Source organism: Oratosquilla oratoria, chromosome 14 (genome assembly GCF_046742065.1).
Source record: "Oratosquilla oratoria isolate Oo_2021 chromosome 14, ASM4674206v1, whole genome shotgun sequence".
Taxonomy (NCBI): domain Eukaryota; kingdom Metazoa; phylum Arthropoda; class Malacostraca; order Stomatopoda; family Squillidae; genus Oratosquilla; species Oratosquilla oratoria.
Genome location: NC_134790.1, coordinates 35,068,792 through 35,087,303, shown reverse-complemented (window position 1 = coordinate 35,087,303; position 18,512 = coordinate 35,068,792). Strand labels below are relative to the sequence as shown.

General features: G+C 39.6%; 1 protein-coding gene across 27 annotated transcripts in view; it reads right to left on the bottom strand.

The window, feature by feature from the left end:
* pyd (zonula occludens-like protein polychaetoid) overlaps nucleotides 1-18,512 on the bottom strand; it is a 600,297-nt gene that overhangs the window by 22,027 nt on the left and 559,758 nt on the right. For 20 of the 27 annotated variants that reach the window (XM_076197998.1, XM_076197987.1, XM_076197989.1 and 17 more), the window contains 4 exons: nucleotides 17,456-17,627; nucleotides 15,196-15,525; nucleotides 14,049-14,687; nucleotides 6,475-6,620 (listed from right to left, as the gene is read on the bottom strand). In XM_076197998.1, coding sequence (XP_076054113.1) covers nucleotides 6,475-6,620; nucleotides 14,049-14,687; nucleotides 15,196-15,525; nucleotides 17,456-17,627 — 1,287 coding nt within the window. The remainder of the gene's footprint in view (nucleotides 1-6,474; nucleotides 6,621-14,048; nucleotides 14,688-15,195; nucleotides 15,526-17,455; nucleotides 17,628-18,512) is intronic. The other 7 variants (XM_076197986.1, XM_076197981.1, XM_076197982.1 and 4 more) reach the window with 3 other exon arrangements.

Here is an 18,512-nt window from a genome sequence, read left to right as displayed (position 1 = left end):
TTTCTTTAGAACAATGAAAGGTGTGGACACAACTGACAATGAAGATTTATTAGTATGGAATGAAAGAATATCAAGAGGACATAACAGGAAACTTAAGGAAATGTAATACTTGAAGCACATTAAGAAATCCATTTTTCTCTATGGAATACATGCATGCATACATATATCAAGAACCCCTTTCCCTCTCATAAGGGTGGCCAATCAATGCATGCACCCTTTCACCCATCTCACACCCATTTGGTGGAATAAATTAGAGAAAGAAATTATTCAGGCAGACAACATAAATTAATTTAAATAATACATTAATGCATACCAAAGGTTCTTATATGTATGTATGTATGTATGTATGTATATATATATATATATATATATTTTTTTTTTGTCAAAGTTTATACCCACCCCACACTCATCTGAAATCTATTCACTGCCCTTCCCACTTTAAAGTAAATTTTATAATTAGAGACACACAGACTCCACAAACACTATTTTTATCATATATAGTTCCTCTACACATTCACTGTCCAAAGAAGTTCCCTAATCTATAAAAAAAAACTGCCTGTGGCAGCTAAAAACATGTATTTCACATTTCACCAACCATTTTACTGTGTAAGGGGGAGGGGAATTGTCTTTGGTTTTTTAAAAGTATTTGGTAGCACCCAGAACATGCATTACACAGTTAATCAACTCTTGCTGCACAAGGGGGAGGTCCTTTAGTTGAATAAAAATTCCTGATAAAAGCCAGAACATGCATCACACAGTTCCTCAACCCATTCACAGTGCAGAGTTTCTTTTGTGGATAGCAGCAGTGTTGAGATTAAAAAAATTCAACAACAGGTTCTCTCACTAGGCCAGTATCATGCAGACATCTTAAGATGTATTTTTAGTCTGTATAAGCCAATTTTTAATAACCAGTTCATGGCATTCATGAAATTCTAAGAACAGGTTCATATTAAATGGAAAGAACCAGCTCAATCCCACCATTGGATAATAGTGAAAGAGTTAAATAAGAGAGGCTTGACATTTCACTGCACAGGAGGTTCCCTTAGCTGAATAAGATTGCCTGGCAGCAAACTGTATGAGCAGCAGTGAAAGGGTTAAGGTCTGATAGATGTTCTTAAAAGAAAAAGAAAAAGTTTGCCTTTATCCATTCAGGCATATATGTAACATAACACTTTCTTTATGAGATGTACAACTGTATTCATGCATATATCATCAGGTGCTAGTCCCAGTATAAGAATATTAAGCTTGTTCACTTTTATTTCATGTATTTCTTCTTTTTTTTCCACCTATAGCATGAAAATTCCACATTATTGTATATACATATACCAAAGGCTTTCACCGTTACAAGGGAGGTAGCCAAAAAAACAAAGGCATAAAATCCACTCCCACCTATTCCATCCCCACATACTCCACTCCCATTCAACCCCTTCCCTCCCTCTTATCTTGGCTCCTCTTGGATGACGGTTCATCCCTGCATCACACCCACTGCCCTGGGTCAGAAGCAGTGCAGCAAGACAGAGCACATCTACAGCAAGGCAGTTTCATTAAATTGGCAACCCCCTTCTGTGTGCCCTAATGCAGAAAAACAGAAGACAGAGAGAAATCACTTTGGGCTGTGTCAATTTATCATTCATACATACTCCCTTGTGGTGAACAGAGTCCCACACATGTGCTTCTACATGATATTTTGGCTTATAGTATTGCCACTGCAGAAATGGGATGGACAAGGAATGTATATGTGTTGTAGAAACAGCTGGCCTTCGGCTTTGTATTATTTTTGTGTAGGTTAAGTCCATATTATGCCTGTACTATAGGTATTTGTATCCTCATGAAAGCACAAACTAGGCCCAGCTGAGCCATGTTTTGGTCAGTCTGTGTCCTCCGCTACTTTTCAGTATGCAGGAATGGTATATAAGGAAACAGGCTTGGGTCTCCATGTTCAGTTCTCTTCAGTACTTGTAACCAGCGATGCTTGTCCCCTGGCCCACACGGTCACTTTTTACATTTGTATTCATCTATCCTCCACTCTCAACTTACCTTCCACCAAAAAATTATCTGATATTCCCCCACTCTCACCTTAGAACATGTACATCCTTAACTCTTCCTACTACTTTCATCATTACCACTATAGCCCATTAACAGTATATCTACCACCCTACCATCCATTACCCTCTCCTCTGTGTACTTATGCTTGACTTTCTTCCTAAACACTGTATTTGCTATCATCAACTCTCTAGACACCATCAACTCTCCACTACGATAATTTCCTGGAACTTCTCACTTACCAAGCACTCTGTCTATTGGTTCATTTCCTACCCTAGCATTAAGGTCTTCCAATATCACTACATTGACATTTTTCTCTAAACCCTCTATGTACCCATCTAAATCCATCCAAAAAGCCTCCCTTTCCTCTACACTCTTCTCACTACCAGGCCCATATGCACTTACAAAAACCCACATCTCCCTTCCCAGTTTCACCTTCATCCACATTAACCTTGAAGAAACCTCCTTCCACTCCATCACACGCTTACCCATTTCCTCACTTACCAGTATAACCACCCCTTCTCTCCCTCGTCTTCTCCTCTCTCCTGAGATCCTCCCAACCACACTCCCAAACTCAAACTCACCCCTCCCTTTCAACTTAGTTTCACTTAATGCCAACACATCCATCTTTCTTCTCACAAACATACTGCCTATCTCTTCCCTTTTACTCTCATTTGTATCACATCCACGCACATTAAAAGACCCAAACCTTAGGGTACTGGTTGGAAAACTTGCATACACTCTTCTACTTTTGCTTTTCTTAGGAATGTCCCCTTTGGGGCTACAGGGAGAAGGTTGCCTAGTCCTATCCCCATCCCATTTTTGTCGCCTTATACAACTCAAGTGGAAATACTTGGTGGCAGTATTCTTTTCCCCCTCCACAGGGTTTGGCAAAAAGAGAAAATGAATATTCAGAGTAGTACAGGATAGTAACAAGAGTGCAGGGACAGCATAACAGAGGGATAGTTGCAGTATAATAAAGTATCATCATTTCTCTATGAATAGAGGAAGATAGGCAGAGTATTTTTGGGAGATGCTAAATGTGAAAGATAGGGAGGGAAAGGTAGCTGCTGTGGGAAGCACTAAGAAAATGACAGTGATGAATGAAGAAAATGGAGTAGTAATAAGGAAAGATGAGGTGAAAGCAGTTATTAAAATGATAAGAGCAGGTAAGGCACCTGGGTTAGATGGGTGTCATATGGAGTGTCTAAAACAGGGAGGTACAGTAATGGCGGACTGGCTGGTGAGGTTGCTTAATATTTGTCTAAAAGAGGGTAGAGTACTGGAGGACTGAGGGAGTGTCTGTATAGATCTGCTTTACAAGGTAAAAGGCGACAAGTGTGAATGTAGTACTTTCAGAGGGATCAGTTTGTTGAGTGTAGTTGGGAAGACTTATGGGAGGGTTTTGATTGAGAGGATTAGAAGAGGAACAGAGGGAGTAACTGGTGAGGAACAGTGAGTGTTTAGGACAGGGAGGGGTTGCATGGATCAGATTTTTGTGGTAAGGCAGATATGTGAGAAAGCTTTAGGGAAAGGTAAGGATGTTTTTTGGGCCTTTATGGATTTGGAAAAGGCATGTGACAGGGTAGACAGGAAGGCACTGTGGGAGGTATTGCAGATATATGGGACGGGAGGAAAGCTGTTAAATGCAGTCAAGAGTAGTAGGGACTGTGTTAGGATAAGAAATGAAGAGAATGAGTGGTTTGAAGTAAAGATGGGACTTCACCAAGAATGTGTTATGTCACCTTGGCTGTTCAATTAATACATGAATGGGGTGGTGTGAGAGGTAAAAGCAAGGGTAATGGGTCAGGGATTGGAGAAGGTTAAAGAAAATGGAGAAAATTGGGTGATAAGCCAGTTGTTGTTTGCTGATGACAGTGCACTTGTAGCAGGATCAGAGGAGGGATTAAGGAAGTCAGTGACGAAGTTTGGGAAGGTGTGCAAAAAAAAGGAAGCTGAAGATAAATGTGGGTAAAAGTAAGGCGATGAGATGTACAAGGGGAAAGGATGGTAGCAAATTGAAAGTGAGTATTATGGGAGACAGACTGGCTGGAGGTAATGGATAGCTTTAGATACTTGGGTGTGAATGTGGCGGGAAAGGGAGGCGTGGAGGTGAAGGTAGAATGTAAATTGAGAGAAGCAAGTAAATGCTTTCGGGGATTAAATAAAAAATATAATGAGAAATAGATATTTGGGAATGGATGCTAAGAGGATTTTGTATGAAGAAGTGACTGTGCCAACAGCATTGTATGGGGCAGAAACATGGAACATAAGAGAGAAAGAGAGGAAGAGTTTAAATGTCTTTGAGATGAGGTGCCTGGGAAGTATGGTAGAGGTTACTAGGCTGGATGGAGTGAGAAACGAGGTGAGGAGGAGAGTGGGGGTGAAGAGGGAATTGGTAGATTGGGTTGATGAAAGAGTATTGGGATGGTTTTGGACACATGGAAAGAATGAGTGAAAAAATATTAGTAAAATAGGTGTGGAAGGCAGAGGTGGAGGGAGTGAACATGGGGGGTAACCAAGTATGAGATGAATGGATGGGGTAAAAGGGGCATAGGGAAAGAGGGGAATGTCTGTTGAGGAAGGAAGGGAGAAGACAGAAGATAGGGGTGAATGGAGAATGGTTGTGTATAGATGATGCTGTGATGTATGGGAGGGAGTGGGTGGGGGATGGGGGGGTGAGGGAGTATATGTGAATAATATTTTGACACAGAGCAAAGGGATTTCTCCTCAGCTTCTCTTTTTCTCTACAAAGGGACAGAGAAGGGGAGTTGCCAATTAAATGAAGTGGGCTTGCTTTGGATATGCTGTGTCTTGCTACATTGCTTCTGACCCAGGGCAGTATACAAGATGCAGGGATGACCAGTCATCTAGGAGGAGCTGAGAAAAGAGGGAGGGAGGGGTAGTGGTTGGGAGTGGAGTATGTGGGAATAAAATAGATGGGAGTGGAGTATGTGGGAATAAAATAGATGGGAGTGGATTTATGCCTTTGACTTTGGCTACCTCCCTTGTATAGAGGAAAAAGCCATTGGTATATGTATCATCATTATTATCATTCACATTTTGAGCCAAAATCCTACTTTTTGTGTGAAGAAAATGGTCTAGTATCAGTAATGCTAAATTCTCTAAGGAGTAACATGATGTGTGTGTACTTTGACTTGGCCACCCCCTTGCAATAAGGAAAGGTCCTTTGATATGTATTTGCCAAGGTGGTAATGATATTACATGATGATTTCAACTAACTCCCTGAGAAACTTTCATAACTCTGATACAGTTCATTTTACAAAATATATGCACCAAAGGCCTTCTCCCAATGACAAGGTGGTTGGCCAAGTCAAAGCACATACCCACATGAAGGGTTCAGCTGTCCCTTCTTACAATGCTTTAAGCGGTGGCACCAAAACCAAGAAATCTGAGAGGTAGAGAGGAACAGTTTCAATGTGTTTGAGATGAAATGTCTGAGAACCATGGTAGGGGTTACTAGGTTGGATAAGAGTGAGAAATGAGGAGGAGAGCTGGGGTGGAAAAGGAGATAGCAAATAGGGCTGATGAAAGAGTACTAGGATAGTTTGGGCACATGGAAAGAATGTGCAAAGAAAAATTAGTAAAAGGTGTGGAATGCAGAGGTGGAGGGAGTGAACTTGAGGGGATGAACTAGGATGAGATGGATGGATGGGGTGAAAAGGGCATTGAGCAATGAAGGGAGAAAGCAGGAGATAGGAGTGCGTGGAGAATGGATGTGTGTAGATGATAATGTGATGCAAGGAAAGGAGGGAGTGGAGGAGGGGGGTTAAGGAATGGTTATATGTGAATGATATTTTGATGTAGCCCGAAGGGATTTCTCCATTTTCTCTTTTTCTGCACAAGGGGATGGAAAGGGAGGGGTCACCAATTAAGTGAACCAGCCTTGCTATAGATGTGCTGTGTCCTGCTACATTGTTTCTAGCCCAAGGCAGTGGGTGGGGCATAGGGATTACCTGTCATCCATGAGGAGCTAAGATGAGAGAGGAGAAAGAGTGGTGGATGGGAGTGGAATGAGTGGGAATGAAATGAGTGGGAGTAGGTATATGACTTTGGACTTGGCTACCTCCCCGGTAAGGAGGAAAAAGCCCTTGGTATATATATATATATATATAGATAGAAGCACCAAAACCATGGATGCAATTTTTATATCTAATTTTTGAGAGATAAGAATTACTCAGGTACATTTGCTACTAATTCAGTTTTCCACCACAATGAATGTCAAAGGTCAATATGATCCTCTAATTAATCTTTCTAAACTTCTGTATTACAGACACCTGATGAGTGATATTGACAAAGAGAGAGAGAAGAGGGGAGTGGGAAATGGGAGTGCACAAAGAATAACAACTATGGCATAGAATTATGATGAATATTAATATGCATGCAAGAAAATGCTCAAAAGTATCTTACCTGTACTGTTCATCCCTATACGCTGGAGGCTGTGACGAGGATCGATTGTAGCGGTGCTGTTCGTGCGGAGAGCGAGGATGTAAGACACTCTTGAGATCATCATGTGCGTTGGGGCCCAAAACGGGACTCGTCATATCATAAGAGTTCTGGATAAAGTCACCAATAATTCACGACCTTTCCCGCTATTATCAAATTTTCCCCCCGACCTTTTTTTTTATATTTGCATCTTTACACCATGCAAATGTCTCAAGCATTACTGTTATTGTGTTATGCAGTAGTTTGATGATATACTGTTTTCTCGTCAAATCCAGTATCTACTGTTTGATCTGACCATGGTACTCATGTTTGCACCCTGTTTCAAATCATGGCACAATCTACATTTTCTATTAAACAAAATATATGAAAAAATCCAGACAGATTAAAAAATATAGATAACATATTTCATCATTAATCATTATAATCATTTTATTTTATGGATTTTGTTTTGGCTTGCCTCATACTGTACAATTTTAACTTGACCCCTGCCCCCCTTTATAAGGGGAAAAGGATCTTTGGTTTGTGTGTGTGTGTGTGCATGTATTTACCTAGTTGTATTATACGGGAAGAGAGCTATGCTCGAGGCGACCCATCTTTGTATCTCTCAGCATCAAGTTTTTTCTTAAAATCTTCAATAGTGTTTGCACACACTGTTTGGTTGTCTAATTTGTTCCAAGTATCTATCACTCTGTGTGGGAAACTGTTCCTTTTCAGATCTCTTCTGTAACTATCCTTTTTTAGTTTCTTTTTGTGCCCTCTTGTGTATTTACCTAGTTGTATTTTATGGAAAGAGAGCTATGCTCGTAGTGACCTGTCTTTGTATCTTTCAGCAACAAGTTTGTTCTTAAATTCTTGTATGGTTTTTGCACTTACTGTTTCCTCATCCAATTTATTCCAGATATCCACTCTGTGTGAGAAACTATTCTTTTTCAGATCTCTTCTATAACTATCCTTTTTAAGTTTCTTTTCATGTCCTCTTGTTTTTCTTTTATACCACTTTAGTAAATCATCTCTATGGAGGACTTCCATCCCTTTCATAATTCTGTAGATGGTCAGTAGATCTCCTTTTTCTCTTCTTTGTTCCAAAGTTGGTAGTTCCAGTTTGGACAACCTTTGTTCTTATGTCAGTTTGGAGAGTGTTGGTGCCATCCTTGTTGTTGCTCTTTGGATTCTAATTTCTTTATATTCTTTTTTAGTACTGGGTGTCCATAATGTCACAGCATACTCCAATCTTGGTCTTATCAATGTAACTAATATTTTCTTTACCAAGTAGTCAAAGGCCACTTTCATTGATCTTAGTAAATTGAAGGTTTCTCCAACTATTCTGTTGACATGTTTGTCTAGTGTCATGTCATTGCTGATAATTACTCCTAGGTCCCTTTCCGAGTTAACTTTTTTAAATTCCTTTGTACCAATTTTATATTGTCCTGATATTCTATTTTCACTTTTTCCAAATTTCATTATACTACATTTCTTGATGTTGAAGTTCACTTCACACTTTTGACTCCATTCCCAGACTTTATCCAGGTCTTTTTGTAATGATTTCCAATCTTCCTCTGTACTTTCTTTAGTAGTTTTGCATCATCTGCAAAGAAGTTCATAAAACATTCCACACCTTCATCCATATCATTCATATAAATGGCAAACATTATCAGAGCCAATACAGAACCTTGTGGGACTCCACTTATCATTTCTTCCAAGGTTGAGTTCTTGTTTCTAAGTACCACCTTCATTTTTCTCCCATTCAAGAAATCTTCCATCCATTCCAATAACTTTCCTTGTACTCCACCTATCATTTCAATTTTTCTTAGTAGCTTTTTATCTGGCACTTTATCAAATGCTTTTTGTAGATCTAAGAAGGTACAATCTCCCCATCCATTAATTTCTTGTATTATTTCTATTAGCCTCAAGTAAAAGCAAATCAAGTTTGTGGCACATGATCTTCCACATCTAGATCCAAATTGTTTTGGACTTGGTATACTATTCTCTTCCAAATGTTTAAACTATTTACTTTTGATAACTTTTTCACATTTTTGCTATTGTACTTATATGGAATACCAGTCTATAGTTAGTTGGATTTTCCTTGTCCCCTCCTTTGTATGTTGGTACAATATTTGCATTTTTCCAATTTTGTGGTACTTTTCCTTCTTTGAGTGAGAAATCAATTATCTTTTCATGCCTGTTTTCAAGTTCAATCGTAATCAATTCCACATTATTTTTTCCTTCTATTGTCTTTGTCACATTTAAGCCTTTCTTAATAAAAAACATGACTCCACCCTGTTTATCCTTTCTATTTTTTGCCCATTGGTTGTATAGACCTTGTCCCACAGTATTTGATGGTAGTGGACCTTTTAATTTTGTCTCCTCAATTACCATTGTGTCTGGTTTTTCTATTGACAGAGAGCAATATAATTCGTTTAGTCCTGAAATCATGCTGTCTATGTTAGTATATATTATTTTTTATTTTTTATTTTCTTCTCTCTCTTTTTTTTTTTTATTACATTTCCTTTTTATGTACCATTTTGTCAGCCTCATGTCCAGTACTCTCCAAAAAAATAATTCTTTTCAGTCTGTTCTTCTCTCGTTTTTTTCATTTGCTTCATTTCTAAGGGTCTTTTCTTTCTCTTTTTCCTCATCACTCATTTCTTTTTTTATCCATACCTTTTTGTATTTTTCATTAGTTTCCAGTTTTGCTCCTTTTAATAGTACTTCTTCAGCTATCATTTGAGACCTTAGTTTGATTTTTAGTGGCCTATACTGTTTTTCTCTAGAGTACTGTCCCATTCTATGTACTTCTATCTCTTTGTCCATTACCTGTCCCTCCTCTTGTATCTCTTTCAGAATTGCTTTTGCCATTTCTTTCTCTTTTCTCTTTGGTATCTGTGTACATTATGTTTTTCTTTAATACCATAAACTACAATGCACTTTTTTTATCCACTGTGTCTCTTAACCAGTTTTCCTTTTCTTTAATTACTTTAATTACCATATCTTTAGCATTTTCCCCTACCTGCTGTTGTACTATTTAAAGGTTATTTTCTGATTTTCTTGTTCTAGCTTCCATTGATTCTTTATTTCTAGGAGATCCGTCTCCTTAATTGTTTCTCCTACTTTCTCGGTCACTGCTTGTATTTGTTCTTTGACTTCTTTTTTCAATGCCTCATTTTTACTTTTATCTTCATTTTTCATTCTTTCATTATCACTTCTGACCATATTTAATTAGCTTTTTAGATCATTAAGCTCTTTGTTCATCTCATCATTAGCTCTTCGTAGTTGGTTTATCTCTCTGTACATTGCCCTATATTCATCTTTCAAATCTATTAATTCCTCCATCAAATCAGCAATATCCCGATTTCTTAGTACATTTTTATACCTGATTTCTCTTTCCACATCTAAACCTCTACCTCTTTTTATACCTGGTTTCTCTTTCCACACCTAAACCTCTACCTCTTTTTATACCTGGTTTCTCTTTCCATATCTAAACCTCTACTCTTTTTATACCTGGTTTCTCTTTCCACATCTAAACCTCTACCTCTTTTTATACCTGGTTTCTCTTTCTACATCTAAACCTCTCTTTTTATACCTGGTTTCTCTTTCCACATCTAAACCTCTACCTCTTTTTATACCTGGTTTCTCTTTCCACATCTAAACCTCTACCTCTTTTTATACCTGGTTTCTCTTTCCACATCTAAACCTCTACCTCTTTTTATACCTGGTTTCTCTTTCTAAACCTCTACCTCTTTCTTTTGGAAATCCTGAAAAAACATTGGTGTCCCACCTTTGAGTTGATTTCGGGGTATCAATCATTCATGATTTTTTGGTATCAACCCCAGCGGTGACTTGACTCTGCTCATGTCCACACCTCTCTTCATTGGTTCACTTCTTCTTCTTTCTTCTTTTTCTTTCTCCATTTTGTATATTTAATATACTATTTACTTGAAATTTATTCTACCATTGCGGTCACTCGATAAACACAACTGCTTCTCTTTTGTAATTACAACTAGGTGTTTCCTTTTGTTATTGAAAAAGCACTGTACAAGAGCTCATTTTCTAGCCATTCGCCCACGTCCGTTTATGTCTGTGTGTGTGTATGTGTGTATTTACCTAGTTGTATTTTACAGGAAGAGAGCTATGCTCATAGTGACCCATGTGTATGTGTGTGTGTTTGTGTGTGCATGTGTGGGTGAGACTGACCACCACAGTCTTGGATTATGTGTTGGACTTATCATTGACAGCTCTTTTCCTCCTGGATGAAACCTCAGAGCTCATATATGGTCCATACTATGGGTAATGCTGTGGGATCCATGAACTGAAGGGATTCTTAATAACTGAAGTACAAAACTGAGCCATAGCCAAAACAAAATCTAAAGTATCACTGTAAAGAAGGGCTTGTGATATATCACTTATCCCTATACATACAGTACTCCCTGAGAAATATACTTCTCTGCAATCTTGTAATCATCCAAAACATAAATTTCTACCACACATTGCTATATATTTGAAGTGCATACCCATTAGTTATTAATAAATTCTGTAAATAACTATTCATAGAAACTGAGTTTCTATGGTTTCACACACAAAAAAAAAGTTTATTAAAATTAAAGAAAACTATTATACAGTATCATATGAGGCAAGATTCTTTATGCATATTTTCTGAGCTTCTTCAGAGTAATCACTCTGCAAGTGGTGGTCATCCATGGCCTTCCACAAATCAAGCTTTACCCCTGAGGTACCTTTTGACAATCACCATTTCCTAACTGGTTTATATTAATTGATTCCTTTTTTTAATTCCTTATTCATTCCTATTCCTATTTTCCTACTGTATTTCTTCCCTGAATGACTTATGGACCTGCCTGGTGGCCATAGCCTGTTACCTATGAGTTGTAGGTCTCCTGCAAGAGAAACTTGGGGCAACAAATTGATTGATCTATTAATCACTCAATCCATCAACCCTGGTCCTCTCTAACAGGAGATCCACCACCTCAAAGAAACTGGTTACATTCATCATTTCAACCTATAGACTATTTCATGAAGAGATTTTGTTGAGTCTGCAGGGATGTGTTATGTCACTTTGACTGTTCAATTTATACATGGATGGGGTGGTGTGAGAGGTAAATGTAAGGGTAATGGGTTGGAAATTGGAGATGGTTAAAGAAAATGGAGAAAAGTGGGAAATAAGCCAGTTGTTGTTTGCTGATAACACTGCATTTGTAGCAGGATCAGAGGAGGGATTGAGGAAGTTAGTGACAGACTTTGGGAAGGTGTGCGGAAAAAGGAAGTTGAAGATAAATGTGGGTAAAAGTAAGGTGATGAGATGTACAAGGGGAGAAGGTGGCAGCAGATTGGAAGTTAGTATTAAAGGAGAGAAACTGGAGGAAGTGGATAGTTTTAGATACTTGGGTGCAAATGTGGCGGGAAAGGGAGGAGTGGTGGAGGTAGAATGTTGATTGAGAGAAGCAAGTAAATACCTTAGGGATTAAAAAGCATGAGAAATAGACATTTGGGAATGGATGCTAAGAGGAGATTGTATGAAGGAGTGATTGTGCCAACAGCACTGTATGGGGCAGAAACATGGAACATAAGAGAGAAAGAGAGGAAAAGAGGAGTTTGAATGTGTTTGAGATGAGGTGCCTGAGAAGTATGATAGGGGTTACTAGGCTGGATAGAGTGAGAAATGAGGAGGTGAGGAGAGTGGGATTGAAAAGGGAGTTGGGAGATAGGGTTGATGAAAGAGTATTGTGATGGTTTGGACACTTGGAAAGAATGAGTCAAGAAAGATTAGTAAAAGGTGTGTGAAAGGCTGAGGTAGAGGGAGTGAACATGAGGGGGTGACCAAGGATGAGATGGATGGATGGGGTAAAAGGGGAATTGGGAAAGAAGGGAATGTCTGTTGAGGAAGGATGGGAGAAGACAAAAGATAAGGGTGAATGAAGAATTGTTGGGTATAGATGATGCTGTGATGCATGAAAGGGAGTGGGTGGGGGATGGGGGGTGAGGGAGTATATGTGAACAATATTTTGACATAGACCAAAGGGATTTCTCCCCATCTTCTCCATTTCTGCATGAGGGGAGGGAGAGGGGGGGTCACCAATTTAATGAAGCGGTCTTGCTGTGGATGTACTGTCTTGCAACAGTACTTCTGACCCAGGGCAGTAGGCAAGATGCAGGCGTGACCTGTCATCCTGGAGGAATCAAGATGCAAGGGAGGGAGGGGGGTGGATGGGAGTGGAGTAAATGGGGATGGAATGGGTGGGAGTGGATTTATGCCTTTGTTTTTTGGCTACCTCCATACAAGGGAGAAAAAGCCTTTGGTATATATATGTATGTATGTCTGGGGTGTGTGCAGGACGGTGTAAAATAATGTGTTCTTTGTCTTCTTTGTGGTGATTAGACCTTGGGCATTTGGTGTCTGTTGCTGGGTGATGACCTGATCACAGATGGACCAGTGCTATTTATGTAATTTAGGAGTGAGTTCTCTTCTGGTTTGACATTTGGGGGTGCCTGGTGAAGTACTGAGGAGGAGGAGAAAATGTGGAAGAGGAGATAGAGGAGGAAGAGGAGAAAGAGGAGAGAGGAGATAAGGAGAGTAGTTACAATTTGTCAGGTAAGAGATCTTGGGCCCAGTCTAAAAACAAAATGCTGCCCTATAGAGGTTACATTTCTAAATGAAGGTAAAGGTGTTCCAGTATTTGAAGACAAATGGAAGGGAGTTGATTCTCTGTGACATCCATCTCACAGGACCACCACAAGCAAGCACCCATCACTGGTCCTGCCATTGATGAAGTGACCTTTATCATATTCAAGTGAATAATAGAAATGTTACTTCCCCTTTAGTAATAATCAAGAGGTACCAAAGTGCTGTTATAGTGTTCTATATAAAAAGAATCTTAAGAACTTTAGCAGCCTTTCCTGAAAAGCTTGACTAAATTTTTTTTATAATAATATAATAATTTAGAACTGTCCTATATTAATATTAATCAAATGACACTGTACAATGTCTCAGGTATTTAAGTTTAACAGGTTCTGATCAATTGCAAGTACTTATGAAAAAGTGAAGAAATCAGGGCTTTAACAACCAACGGCCATGGATGAATTAGGTTATCACTACGGGTATGTACATTTGGAGCAACAAATAGGCTGAGATAAAAGTTCCACTTGACCTGGAATAGGCTTGCATGTTACACAGATTGACAAGTTATGATTGTCAGTATTGCTTGCATAAAAGTCAACAAATATACATTCCATTACATCAATCTCAGCCCAGTTGTGGTTCCTTTCCATACATAGTTGTATGACCATCATTTACATTTACAAACTTCACAATCTCTGAGGGCTCAGCACTGCAAAAAAGATACTGTGAACAATGGGAGAGCCAAAGAATAATAAAGCAATCACATACATATAAATACTTGCACATAACATGATGAAAAAATAAATAAAAGATAAATAAATAAGAACAAAATTAAACATATACATAAATAAACAAAAATCAAACCAAGCTGAAAACAAGCCAAAACAAATTGCAACTCAAAAGGGCTAACCTTGTGCGTCCTCTCTAGGCTGTCGCCTCGACCAGTGTTCATATAGTTGCCTTCATATTCAAGCTCCTTCCCTGCCCCAAAGTCATGACCTGACCTCACCCGACCTGGCTTGCTTGAGCGATCTACCTTTGGTGGGACTTCGGGTGCCTTATCTTCTCCTCCATCCCCCCCATGACCATTAAGGTGGGAGGGTAGCCCATGATAACTGCCTGGAGGGTTGTTAGGGTGAAGGGGTGGATTACTGCTCCCTCGATTCCCACGGGCATTATTGGACATTGGGCCTGAGTGTGGGGAGCGTCTATGGTGGGGGGACTGCGAGGATGGGGGTGGATTGTGGGACGAACGACTAACATATTGCTGTTGCTGTTGTTGTTGTTGTTGCTGCTGTTGAAGGTTAGACCCATAGGGAGAACCTGGAGGTGACCCAACACTCATTCCACCAACACTCCCACTTCCACCTCCACCTCCTACCCCCATCCCACCAGTATCTCCACTACTATTTTTGACAGGAGTGCGATTATGATAAGGATCTACTCCAGAGGGCGAGCCTATGTAACTCCCACTGGAAAACCCATACTTGCTATCACCACCATGGGACTTGCGCCGGTCATCGTGGGGGTCTTGGGAAGTGCCAGCCGGCTGAAACAAAAGGGAGGCAGTGCCACATGCTGTGAGGAGGTAGCAGTGCGAGACGGGCTGGTCATGCAAAAGCATACAAACCACACCACTGAACAAGCCAAGATCTTCATCTTGCCAGCCATCTTATTTTCCTTTTAAAAGAAAACTGCCAAGGTGACTTTTGAGAGGCTGTGATGTCTTGCTAAAATACATTTAAAGAAGAAAGGAGCCTTCCAAAGTTGCTTTTTCTTACGACAAAAAATAAAACAAAAGTGATGGGAAGCTACAAAATACAAGAGCTTCTACTTGGAAAAAATAGGCTCTATCTATGTGATGTGGGAAACTTTTCCTTTTCACAAAGAGTGTAAACTGAGCAATGCAGATCTACTGGAATGCATAAAATCATATTCTTAAAAACATGTAGAAATAAATTCATAACTTAAAGCAACCAAATTAGGAAAAACAAACAAAAAAAAAAAGCTTCAAGACAAAGGAACTGTGTGACAAACAGGCTGAATCAATGACTTACTAGTTTGTGAGGGCTGGCAGAGTAGGGCGGAGGGGCAATATGTCCCTTAGGTAACCCACTTCCCATGTATCCAGGAGTACTCTCGTCAGGTGCTGCTATACTTGGATCCGAAGAACTTTTAACTAGTCGTCCTCTTGGGTCTCGAGAGTCAAAGGCAGAGTAATGTGGGGCTTGGGAGGAGGATGATGATGAGGATTGGACATTGCGGAAAGGAGATTTGGACGGGGTCCTAGATTCAGGCCCCGTCTCCATGTCCGACTCGGGTGAGGATGCATAGGAAAGGCGGGAGGTCATTGGGAAGAGGAAGTCGTCAGACAGCGCCAAGAAGGGCTGTTATGTACAATGCAAAACACATGATACAATCACAATCGATTTGCACATTTTGTGGACAAATGGCAGGAGGAAAAAGTTGAGAAAAGCAAAAGGAAATATGTCAATACAATTTGTTTTTTTTTACAGTAATAGGACAAATCATGTATCATATAATGCATTAACAAATCACAAAGTTTTGGCAAATTTTGTCAACATTGACAGGTTATGGCAAATGCATCAACAGAGTGTCACAGGAACCAAATGAGCGTTCATTTGGCTCAACAGTACCATGGCAAAGAGTTGACAGATGACAGAGTACAGAGCATTGGTGGGAAATGTTGCACGATGTATGATGCACGGGGAAGCCACAGGACATACGGGAAAAGAGAGAGAAAAGTCACATGAGAAGGATGCTCAAAACCAGATATCATGTTGGTATACAGTAACTTAGCAAATTCTAAGCAACCATCTATGATACTCCATGTATTCTAAACTACTTGAATCTTCTTACAACCTAGTCTGACTAAGCTGATCATCTGACAACATACTGAAACCAAAGTAACAATTCTATTTCATGCCTCAGGCAACACAACGCATGTTCTTGGCATGACTGGTCTGGAATCACTTTTGATTAGTTAAATCATTAGATTAATGGAGAAGACAAAAATTCGTCACAAAACAAAAGACCCATGATATTACTAAATCATCATTCCAGAAGAGAAAGAGCTAGATATTGACAGAATCAAACAATGTTAAACAGTAGAAAAAAGCAAACATAAAAGATGCAACTTCTGGCGTAATTTTAAAATTTAAGATTAAAAATTTTAAACAATCCATCTCTATAACTACTATATGATTTCACATCCATTACATGTAGGAGTAACTGTATTTGACTACAATTACTTCTAAAAGCATGCATGGCCAGTAGAGCCACAATTGCTCTAAATGTAAGTCCATTCCTCAGAAATGGTAGAAAGCCGTTTAGGAACTTGAGTGGGATAGAAAGACACTGGGGAAGACAGAGCCATGCGAGGGGGAGGGGGAGGAGGGGGAGGTATAGGGGACTGAGTCTGGATGAAGTACTGCTCGCTCTGCTGATAGGGGACTCGAGAAATATTAACTTGATCCACAGTCAGAGTATCAGGTCCACTGACAACCAAAGGTTGAACATTAATGTGGCCATTGATTTTCCCCTTAGGAATCTCTTCAACTAAGATTTCAAATGCAGGATTGGGAGGGTAAGTTTGTGTTGGGCTGTTTTCCTGAGTTGGAGTCAGCTCTTCACTTTGACTGAAGAGGAAGGAGTCAATCTCCTCCTGTGACCCAAAGGGGGACGGCATGAGGGGCATCAAGTACATGTCAGTTAAGAATTCCACAGGCTGTTAGTACAAACAAAATGAAAGGAGTTGAAGAAAAATTAGTACATCAAGCGATGCAATGTACAAGGTGAGCACGATCCAACAGCACAGCAGATGTCCAACAACCGTAGGGTGGTACGACCATAAGTTTATTTACAATTTAGGGCACAGGGAGGGCGAGGAAGGGGAAGGAGGGAAAAAAAAAAATCTATAAGCAATTCTGCATTAAGAACATCAAGCCCAACATGCTCATTACATGAGATGTATGTACCACAGCAATGAAAAGGCTGCCAATAATTTATCTGGATTAAAGAGAGAGGAGCATTAATTGGGAATTATTACTGGCCAGCGAGCATTGCACTTAACATGTATTTCCACCACTGAGAACAGCTAGATTATTACTTAATACAGCGTAATTCTAAAAAGACTGCAATAGTCCCACTCAAACCTTGAATCCAAAACACACATACACAGATGGTTACCAAACTAGACTACACCATAGAGAAATACAGTACCATACAGTAGACCCATTGGAAAAAAAAAAAAAAAAAAAAAAATAGAGGAAGAAGATGGAAACATGAAGGCCTCACCTTAGTTTCTGACATCCAGATGGGCCCTGACTGTTGTTTGTCCACGATTTCCCGCACTTTCCTATACCATGTGTCGGGCTGAGTCAAACTGATGGTAGCAGTGAAAACATGGGACCAAAGCTTTTCAAGTTTCACACACTGATCGAAAAGTTTCTTTGAGCTCATCCTTCCCCTGTAAACAAGAATATAAGAATAATTATGTATCTACACTAGAAATATACATGCATGTCAGTGAAAGAGATTATATCTTGTCCAATTCTAGTGTACAATTCCCAATGGCCCTGGACACTGAAACAATCTACATAAAGTTCAATCACACAATTCTGGGCTTAAAATACTCCACCTGAAGGGCATAAGGTTTCCAAAAAGATCATTATCAGGCTACCAGTTGCCACATGGCAGTTGAACTTCAATTATTTATGTTCTAAAATTATATGGAAAGGCTGGTCAACAGGGTTTTTAATTTCTGATGTGGGAGTGTGCCTTGACATGGGCACCCCCTTACAAAAAGGAAATGGTCCTCTAAATACATGTTCTAAAAATAGCCTACTTACACATCAGTCAAAGAACACATGCTAAACCTTTTCTTCAACCATCTTTCAACTCAGGGCATTCCTTTTTATTCCATACTGGTACTTAGATGTGTTCAAAGTCCTCACCTTTAGTACATACATACATATACCAAAGACTTTTTTCCCCTTACAAGGGAGGTAGCCAAAACACAAAGGCATAAAAACCATCCCCACCCATTCCATCCCTAATACACTCCACTTCCCTCCACCCTCTACCCTCCCTCTTATCTTGGCACCTTTAGTAAATACATATAACAAAAGAGCTTTTCCCCCTCAAAGGTGGGGGTGGCCAAGCCAATATACACCTTACATCCATTTCACACCCATTTGTTGTCCCTATCTTATCACCTCACAAATGATGGTTCATCCCTGTCACCTGCCACACTGCTCAGGCCAAAGGCTATGTAGTAAGACCCAGTACTTTCACAGTAGAACTCAACAGCTAAGCTAGTTTAACCCCATTACTTCATTATATGATGATCCCC